Here is a 10,351-nt window from a genome sequence, read left to right on the forward strand (position 1 = left end):
CTAGTCCCGGGCGGCTGATTTCTCGGGTGAGCGACTCCGGGTGGGGTGAGGGGCTGTAGATCTTAAAAAACCAGCCCCCAGCTCTGGGGGTGGGTGAGTGTGAGGAAGACAGGGTGAGCAGCGACGTTAAACAGAAAGCAGAAAGCTTCTTTTCATTGTCCTCGGAAGAGCTATAGGTGGGTAAAAGACAGCACAAAGAAAAGCGAGTTTCAAAGGAGCCCAGCAGAGCGACCAGGCTGGGGCCGTCGCTTCAGCGGCGGTCTTTGCAGGAAAATAAGAAATATCTTTGTTTTAATCGCGAGTACACCTCATTTTAGCTTCGGTTTGTACCGTTGGGTTAAAATAGCAAATGACCCAGAAGGTGCGTGCTGGGAAGCAGAGCCGGGGTTTCAGGACCGAGCTGCAGGGGAGGAGGGCGTGGGTGATGGAAGGAGGAGGCCGGACGCGGGGTTGGGGGAGGTCTGTGGCGTAGAGAGTGGAGGAGGGGCGGCGCGCAGAGATGCTGAGTCCCTGGCCGCCCGTGGACCCGTCCCGCCTGACACCCAGGACTCCTTTCGGAACCCGCTTCGGAGCCGCGGAGCCGGATGGTCTCAGCAGACCGTTACTCGGACCGAATCAGGGGCGGCGTGCGATCTAGGAGGGAAAATGGGAGGGGGAGGGACGGGACAAAACCCTGCGGGTGCGCGGGGGGAAGGGAGGGCACGACTGCCCGGCTCCAGAAAGGGGGAGAAAGAGAACCAGAGGATGAGCCCACGTGCACGGCGCCGCGCGGTGTCGAAGCGCCACCTTCCGCTGAGCGGCGGCGCAGAGCGATCGCGCGCGGGTTCAGGGCGCGACCCGCCCGGGACGAGCGGCGGCTGGCACCCACTCGCGGCACCCACTCGCACCGTCTGCATCGGGGCTCAGTCCATCGTCCGCGCCCTTGAGTCCGCGCTGGTCCCCCCGGCTCGGTCCGGCGTCAGCCCTGGAGACACGCACTGCTGGGCGCACTCGCAGATTTCTTTTGAAAAAAATAACATATTTCTAGAACCCCCCCCCCATCTTTGCAAACTGGCCCGGAGGCGGGGATACGGGCGGGGCCTGATGTTAATAACGGGAGATGGGAGGGGTCGGGCATAGCCATTGGCTGGCGGGAGGAGTGATGTCACCCATATGACACCCTGATAACGAGTTGAGAGAGAGCCCTCAACTTTTTGCAGAAGAAGCGCGCGCGCCTGGGAGTACTCGGGGTCCGGCGCTTGCGGCGGCTGCCAGGAGCGGGGAGAGCGAGAAAGCGAGCGAGCTAGAGAGAGAGCGCGCGCGGGTCCCGGGCCGCCGCCGCCTCCTCTCCGGTCGCCGCCGCAGCCGCCGCCGCAGCAGGGAACGGGACCGGGGAGGAGGGGGGCAGCCGCGGACGCGCGCGGCCGAGGACTTTGCAACTTGCCGGGGAAGGTGGAGGGGCGGGAGGGGGAGGGGCGCCCGCGCAGGAGACCAAGCGCCCAGCCCCGCCGCGGACCATGGTGCAGCAAGCCGAGAGCTCGGAAGCCGAGAGCAACCTGCCCCGGGACGCGCTGGACACCGAGGAGGGAGAGTTCATGGCGTGCAGCCCGGTGGCCCTGGACGAGAGCGACCCGGACTGGTGCAAGACGGCGTCGGGCCACATCAAGCGGCCCATGAACGCCTTCATGGTGTGGTCCAAGATCGAGCGCAGGAAGATCATGGAGCAGTCGCCCGACATGCACAACGCCGAGATCTCCAAGAGGCTGGGCAAGCGCTGGAAGATGCTGAAGGACAGCGAGAAGATCCCGTTCATCCGGGAGGCGGAGCGCCTGCGCCTCAAGCACATGGCTGACTACCCCGACTACAAGTACCGGCCGCGCAAAAAGCCCAAGACGGACCCGGCGGCGAAGCCCAGCGCGGGCCAGAGCCCCGACAAGAGCGCGGCGGGCGCCAAGACGGCCAAGGGCCCCGGCAAGAAGTGCGCCAAGCTGAAGGCGCCGGCGGGCAAGGCGGGCGCGGGCAAGGCGGTGCAGCCCGGCGACTGCGGAGCGGGCAAGGCGGCTAAGTGCGTCTTCCTGGACGACGACGACGACGAGGAGGACGACGACGACGAGCTGCAGCTGCGGCCCAAGCCGGACGCGGACGACGACGACGACGAGCCCGCGCACTCGCACCTGCTGCCGCCGCCGGCGCAGCAACAGCCCCCGCAGCTGCTCAGGCGCTACAGCGTGGCCAAGGTACCCGCCAGCCCCACGCTCAGCAGCGCGGCCGAGTCCCCCGAGGGCGCGAGCCTGTACGACGAGGTGCGCGCGGGCGGCCGGCTGTACTACAGCTTCAAGAACATCACCAAGCAGCAGCCGCCGCCCGCGCCCCCCGCGCTGTCGCCCGCGTCCTCGCGCTGCGTGTCCACCTCCTCCTCCAGCGGCAGCAGCAGCGGCAGCGGCGCCGAGGACGCCGACGACCTCATGTTCGACCTGAGCTTGAATTTCTCCCAGGGCGCGCACAGCGCCTGCGAGCAGCCACTGGGCGCGGGCGCGGCGGGGAACCTATCCCTGTCGCTGGTGGATAAGGACCTGGATTCCTTCAGCGAGGGCAGCCTGGGCTCCCACTTCGAGTTCCCCGACTACTGCACGCCGGAGCTGAGCGAGATGATCGCGGGGGACTGGCTGGAGGCGAACTTCTCCGACCTGGTGTTCACGTATTGAGGGGCACGGGGCTCCTCGGGAGGCAGTCGTGGCGGTCAGGATGGCGGGGGGAAGGGGGAGAAGATGCTCACGGTCAGAGATGTGGCGCAGAGAAATTGGAAAAAGTGATGAAATGTTGGTGGAGTTAAAGTGAAATTGAGTAGTTTAAAAACAGATTTTCCAGGTTTTTTTTTTAATTTTTAAAAAAAATTTTTTTTTGGTCTCCCCCCACCCTTCCCTTCCTTTATCGTGTCTCAAGGTAGTTGCATACCTAGTGCGGAGTTGTGATTTTCCCCACCCCTGAGAAAAACGTGTTTTGTAATTTCTATTTCTTTTTCCTGAAATTCGTGATTGCAACAAAGGCGGAGGGGACCGGGCGGGGGAGGGGAGGAGGCCCCGCTCCGGAAGGCGCTGTTTGAAGCTTGTGGCTTTTTGAAGTCTGAAAGACGTCGGCAGAGGGACCCTTTTGGCGGCACAACTGTTACTCTAGGGAGTTGATTTTTTTTTCCTTAAGAGATCTAAAAAAGAACTGGTGATTAAAAAACAACAACAACACAAAAAAAGGGACCATTGCAACCTTTTTTGTTTTATTTTACTTTTTTGGAGGGAGAAAGCTGATGTCTTCTATGCATCCAATTTCTCAAACTGCAGGGAGCTTGAAAAAATGCAGTCTGTACAAACGCTTACAAAAAAAATCATAACTGTGAACTGACTTAAGAGCAGAGTTTACTTTTTCAGATCAAATTGTTTATGGTTTTACAAATGTGATTTCTACTTGGCAACCTTTTTTTGGTAACTCGTTCCCTTATACCTCCTTGATTGAATACCTTACAGCCTACACCTCAGTACAAAAGGTATTGAAACATTTTTGATACATAACAGACCTCAATCTTTTTTAAAAATTAATATATTTTCAGGCGTATTTTTGTACAGTGAAAAGGGAACAATCTTGCTGTGTTTTTTCAGTAAGACTTTCAGGCACTTCTTCCCTTTTGATTTTTCTTTTTCTTTTTTTTTCTTTTTTGTTTGTTTTTTTTAGCATGCAAATATGTTGGTACGTTATGTCCTGGTTTAAAGGATTGAAATTTTAAAAGTAATCCTTGCATCTAAAGGCCTTGTGGTTAAAAAAAAAGCAAACTTTTTTTGTACAGCTATAGTAGAGATTTGTTCAATATTTGTAGGTAAAGATTTATTGAAAATGGTGACATAGACCTCAGAGCTGTTCTTAGTTTAAGACTGTATGTACTGTACCATAGTAGGACCTATGTATCTCATCGCTGTGATGTGTGGACGGGGCCCCAGACGGAAGGTTTGAAACTGGATTCTCGATTTTTAGCAAAAAGAAAAAGGAAAGGCACATAGTTTTAAATTTTCTCATTTTGTGCAATATAATCTAAATAAACAGACCATTGCATATTTAGTAGCAAATGGTGGCGAAGCAGACTCAACGCACTGTCGACATCACCGCCCGAGTTTTTGGGTTTGTGTGTGTGTGTGTGTGTGTGTGTGTGTGTGTGTGTGTAGTCTGTCTTGATTTTAATAAATCAGCAGGAACTGATAGAAGCTCGCATGGCCCATAGTCTCTCTAAGTCCACCGGGGACCGCGTGGTCACGGCGCGGCGGAGGGCGGATTCCGCTTTTGGAGCCCTTAGGCTGCCGGGTAGGTGGCAAGCCGGTGTCCTCCCTTCTCACCCCGCCCTGCATCTCCACCCCTGACTCGGGCTGTGCGCGGGGCTGTGCGTGGTGGGGCGTGGGGCTGGTGTGTCCGCAGGGCTAGGCCTCGGCTTCTGGCTTTTTTGCTTTTTTTTTTTTAACCTTTTTTTTTTTTTTCCCGCCGCATCACTGCGTGCGCGCTCAGGCGGATGCGGGTGGAGAGGGCCGCGCCCTTCAGGGGTGTTCACGCGGGTGGGGCTCGAGGAAAACAAACGCGCCTGATGCCACCTCCACGTTGGGCGGCTCGGGGCTTTGGAGTCTTGATGGAGGGAGCATCTGCCTCCCAGGGCCCGGGCCAGCCCTCCCCTCCCCCCTCCAGCCCTGTCCCTCTTGAGGTCCCGCGCGCAAGCCCAACTCCCCAGAGCCCCCCGGCTCCTGCGGCGGAGGAGCTGTTCAGCGACGAATTGAAACTTTGTGCCAAACAGCCCGAGTCTAGACAGAAACCGTTACTCGAGCGCTGGCCGCCGGGACTTGGCCACTCGGGGTCGCGGCCTCAGGCCGGGGCCCCACGCGAGTCGCAAGCTGCAGGTGGAGAGCTCGTTGCCACCGAGCGGCGCGCTCGCACAGCGCTCGTGGGTGGAGGCCGGGCGGGGGGGCTGCGTGGCTTTTCTTCGCCCACCCCTCTTCCACGGCGCGCTGGTGTAAGCCACACAGAGACCGTTAAACAGGGAATAATTCCACCAGCGGATAACCCCACCAGCGGTTTACCCGGGGCAGTTTCTGGAGCTTACAGAAAAGGCATTCTGAGAGTCTAGAGATCTTTGCATTTGCATGTGTTTTCCTGTTTTCCATCGGGCGTTTTCTGCGGTGAGGGAATTTGAAAGGTGTGAGTATTTGGCCTCGGAATGGAAACGTAGCTGTGATTTGTATGTTAAAATTATGTGGCCGAGTTTCTTGGCAGGAAAATAAGAGACAAGTCCTTGGCGGTAGAAAAAAAAAGAATTTTTTTAACCCTGTTAGAACTCAGGACAGGCGCTCGAATGCGCCTTTAACAATATTTAAAGCAGTTTAGACAAATGCATTGTGAAGACCATTCCCAACGAACCCTTTATTGAATGTGTAATACACACGGTGTTCCTGCCACTAGCTAGGCTTCAATAAAAGTTTAGCTGCATTTTTCCCCCTCCTAAGTAAGTCTTATTTTTAACTGAGCATTGACAGTATCTTAAAATGGTAACGTGGGCGTGGGCGTTGTGTGCAGAGCAGTCTCGCCAGTCGGGTACCCTGCTCCTTAACTAGTTCACAGACTCGAGTGCGGATTTTTGGCGAGATTTCCATCTTTGAAGAAACAAATACCTGAACCACCATTCTCTTATTAATTCTTTAAGCTATGGAAATACTTTTCCAGTTTCTACATTCTCGATAATGCATCCTTCTTAAAAAGAAACGATACGAATGAAAGGCAGTGTGCATAGATTGTGCAAATACGTGTTACGAATGACTACGGTCACTGGGCAAGTTATTTGTAGAGTGATTAGCCTTTAGCTAGGGGAAAAAAATCATTGCAGCTCTTTTGGGCCTGGGTGGTTCTTTTTAATGTTAATGCAGGGGAAGTGATTTAAATATGCATGCTCTTAGCAGTCAGGATCTGACTTAGTTGTTTTGAGACAAGAAAAATCAAAAAGGCAAGGTCTACTTCTTTTCTCTGGGAATTGAAACCACAACCATCTTGATACTGGGATGGTGTAAGAAATGGACATTTGCTTCACTTCAGAATTCAAATGAGTTTTGCCCAAGGAACTGGGAAATGAGGCAAATAAGTTGCTCAATTTTCAAGTAGTCATTCAATAGAAATATATTCCATCACTCAGCTTTTTACTCTCTGGTGGGTATTGTATAGTCTCACTGTTTTCTCCTAATGGGCGTATGTATCTTTGTGGACACTTGGAAGAGAGGTTTTTCTTGTACTCTCTCATTTCTAGAATCTTTATACTCTTTTTCCTGCGAGGTTTTCTGCTTCTAACAGATTTCTGAGGCAACTATATTTGTGCTTTTTTCTTATGTAGGAAGACCAGCGAAAATAGCTTACTGAGTTGTCAATTTTATCAGTAGATAAGAAACTTTGTTTATTACAGTTTCAGGGAAGGTTTTTCAGGATATTTCTCAGTTATTCTAAGGGCCAAATTTTATAAAAGAAATTTCCATTAGGAATGTCAGTTTCAAATACCCTTTGTATAGCCTATGGCCTGTAAGGATAACAAGCCTGAGCCTTACATGTGTCCGAACAGGAATCCATAAGTCCCCAAAGTAAACGTCTCCATGTAACGACTCTTGACACGTTTCCTGAGAGTTGGCTTATTTTAATTATCGATTCTTTCTCACTGTCCATTCTAGGTGATTTATTCTGCCATATCTCTTGGTTTGGTGATCTCAACATTTTTGCTCTTTGGTAACAACTCAGGTTTTGTTTATGGGTTTTCATGACCCCCCCCCTTTTGTGTGATGCTTACATTTTCATCCACAGTATAATGTACTGAAGCCAAGCTCATTTCCATTTCCTTACTGCTGACTCCTTTCCCCCCCAACTCCTAACATACCTTCATTTTTTTTCCACCATCTTATTTTTTTAACACTACCTAGATGCATTAGCTGCCTGATTAGTTTATCTATTCCATGTGGATGCAGTGAGTTTATAAGAGAATTTCACAAACAAGTAGTTTTTTAGTGAACTTAAACAGAATTTTAAAGGAGACCTATTTTTATACTCAATAAAAGCACAAAGGTGCATAAAGTATAGCATGGCGTACAAAGGGAAATCCGCTCATAACGCTCCATGTATAAAGTAATAATTTTCTTGGATAGCGATATTCTTTGAAGACCCAGTGCCTCTCTGCCTGTGCCTAGACAGATGTTTTCCACACACCGGGAACTCCCGGTTGCTGGCACTTGACAAACACCCTTCTCAAGAGCCACCAAGAGCAAGAGGCAGGGGCTGAGATGTGCCTCCAGATAGCAGCCTGCCACTAGGCAACCTGGACGCACAGGCGGAGGCTTCAGTCTTACTGTTTGATCAAACTTCTTTTATGTAGTCGCGTAGACTTCATTTTTCTCTTCTGTGAAAAATGACAAAATAAAGCAATATGACAAGTTTGAAAATGCATTTGAAAGAATAGAATTTTCCTCCAGGGTCCTCAAAGAGATTTTTTTCTTTAAATGTGACGCTTATTTTAGGAGGTGCATTACATTCCCCCTTCAAAAACAGAATGACTGGAAATCATCAAAACATAGCATTAAAAAAACTAAGAAAAAAAGAATTTTGATCAAATGGATATTGACAAAGGGCCCTTGATCCCATTTTTCTTCACCCAGCTTGTGTTCAAAATCCGTATGCCTCGTCCCCCAATTCACAGAGGGAGAAGCGTCCTTGGCCACGGTCACGGACCTCACCCCTTCGTCTACTTTTGCTCCTGTACATATGTTGTGGGCGTCAGTCTTTCCCATGTGTTCTGTGACACCTTTGTTTGAATGGACTGTTTTGAAATGGAGGCCTGTGTCTCAGGTGTGGGACACCTAGTGGTCCTGGCGTCCCATCCAGTAGTGCTCTGGGCCAGCCGGGACAGAGCCACCTGAAGTCTGAGAGCAGTTATTAGCATGACACCGTGAACAAGTGTTTCGTTTTGTTTTCCAAGGCCGAGAAATACAACTTTCACAGCCACTCCAGGTTTGGGGGAGGACTAGCTGGAAAGCCCTTTTGTTTAGAAGTCTGAGTGGGTTGTGGGGGGACCTTTTATAGAGTTTGCATGCCAGCGCAGGACCTGTTGCTGTCAGACAGAGAGAGGGAGGGGCTACCTGAGGCAGTGCGCTGGGGGACCGTGTAAGAGTCCCATAGCACTAGGGAAGCAAATGCATGGTGAAGTCATGTCTTCTGGTAGAGGTTATCTAGCATGCAGAGTGTAGTGTGTTGAAACTGTATGACGTTGCTGTATCAAACTTGTAAAATTAAGCATTATTTATTGAAAACTGTATTTTTTTGTAAAAACCTGATCACACAGAGTATCAGTGGCTTGTGCTTTGTACTTCAATCAAAACCAGCTTCGTGACCGCCCTCCTTGGAATGCAGTGTTAATGCTCAGGGTTGAATTCATACACTCCAATGTCTCTTTTGCAGGAGTTTTTCACAGAGGAATACATTTGTTCAAAAGACCAATAAAATCGTGTGATCAATCTCCACATGTGTTTTTTATGTGACTTTTTTTTTTGTTTTCTGTTTTTGTTTCCCCCCACCCCTTCATTTTGCATTGGGTAACTACTGTGTGACTCCTAAAAGTGTTGTCTCGAAGCTGAGAGATTTGAAAAGTCCTGGTGTCTCAGCATCCAACCAGGATCCATAGCCTGGGCAGGACTGGGGCCCTCAGGAAGTGATGATTTGGGCAGGCGGCCGAGCTGCCCACAGTTGGTTGAGCATGGTGATCGTGTCTTGGTATTTTTTAACTGGCCAATAGAGTGAATAAAAAGCATAGGCGAAGTATAGAGGGGTAGGTTAGCCTGTTTGTCAGCGGTAGAAGATGAAGGGACTATTCAGGGGCAGTTGCTGATGTTGAATTCAACGCCAGCAAACTCCATTCCTCAGTGTCTTTTCCCCAACCCCCCTCTATAAACAATTTGCAGTGTAAATGTATTTTGACATAGAAACCATTCTGTATTGAGATTCTTGCTATAAGATGTTTTTATGGAAAGCCTGTAAGTGGTTCTTGCAATTATTATCAGATTTTTTTAAAGATGTGTTTACATGGTGAGTGTTTGTTGCATATTAATTAAATTTGGTTTTGTAGAAACATCTGTGTCGTATCATGACGGATCTCCACGGGCACGGCTTATACACTCACATGCTTGGCTCACACACTCCTAGGTCCTTGGTTTGACCAATGTCAGTCACCTTTAAACCAAAGAACAAACAACCAGGTTCCACGTGTGGAACAGCTCCCTGACTCTGATATGAAATATTTTTACTTCATAGTTGACTTTTTCACAGTGCCTCCACTTGGTAGGATTTGACTTTTATTTTGAGGTTAAAAAAAAGTAGATTCTGCAGCCTTAGTTTTTTTTTTTTAATTAAATAAGTTCGTTGACATTTCTGGCTGAATCACCATTGATGAGACTTATTTCTACTTGTGAACATGGTAACCTCACCCAGCAGATCTAGAATCTATTGTGGGGGTGGGGGTGACCTGTCACACCAAGAGTGTCTTCTTTCACACCACCACTGTCCCATCTTTGAGCTTGGATGGTAACTACTGCTGAGGAAATCCCTCACCCTACCAGAAAGTAAATACTTTCACAAATTGAGGAGCTTGGTGAACTTGATGTAGCCAATCCAAATTTTGACATCGATCAAAGCACGTGTAATTTCACTAGGATCGACCCTTATGACATTCCAGGGTCAGTGGGAGTAGAATGAAGTCCTGGGGAACCCATCTGCCATGATGTATATTATTTGCTAGAACCCAAAGCAAAGAGTATGGTGGCCTGTGAACACACAGTTGGATAGAATCTAAGGGATGGCATGTAGTCAACAGACAGGGTGGCCCCTTTGGGGGCAGGGATGTAGGTTATTTGTTTGCACAACGTTATGGGTTTGGTTCCCAACATTGCATAAACTGGGCACAGTTAGCACCTGCCTACAACCCCAGCACTGGGGAGGTGGTAGCAGGAGAATCAGCTGATGGAGGCCATCAGCTTCAAAACAAAAGTGACCCTTTAGGTACCTCTCTCTAGGAAGCTCAGCCAGCTGTCGGACTGGCTTAGTCATCCTGATAACTTCGTGCATCCCCAACTGAAAGATGTTCCTTCCCCTGCTCCTGAATAAATGGCCTTGCCCCAGGCCCACCTCTTGCAGAACCCCAGAGAGCAGGCTTAATGGCTGCTTGCCACTCTGGACTGCCTGCGGTGCTAAGCTGCTCTGTTGTCATACTCCTGGACCCCAGAGTTGAGACTGAGGACACACACAAAACTTGGAGCTTTGCTGGCCAGGGTTG

At 50.1% G+C, this 10,351-nt stretch overlaps 1 protein-coding gene across 1 annotated transcript; it reads left to right on the plus strand.

Annotated features, from left to right (window-relative positions):
- Positions 1–1,461: 1,461 nt before the first annotated feature.
- Sox11 (SRY-box transcription factor 11) lies at positions 1,462–9,147 on the plus strand. The gene has a single exon (XM_013121973.3). It carries the CDS (start codon positions 1,497–1,499, stop codon positions 2,682–2,684), a length of 1,188 nt encoding a protein of 395 aa, XP_012977427.1. The 5' UTR covers positions 1,462–1,496; the 3' UTR covers positions 2,685–9,147.
- The last annotated feature ends 1,204 nt before the right edge of the window (positions 9,148–10,351 follow it).

The sequence above is a fragment of the Mesocricetus auratus genome, unplaced genomic scaffold (assembly GCF_017639785.1).
Source record: "Mesocricetus auratus isolate SY011 unplaced genomic scaffold, BCM_Maur_2.0 Super-Scaffold_100024, whole genome shotgun sequence".
NCBI classification, from domain to species: domain Eukaryota; kingdom Metazoa; phylum Chordata; class Mammalia; order Rodentia; family Cricetidae; genus Mesocricetus; species Mesocricetus auratus.

What these genes read in the sequence shown, in the direction of transcription:
- Sox11 (XM_013121973.3), top strand. Translation starts at nt 1,497, where the DNA reads ATGGTGCAGCAAGCCGAGAGCTCGGAAGCCGAGAGCAACCTGCCCCGG.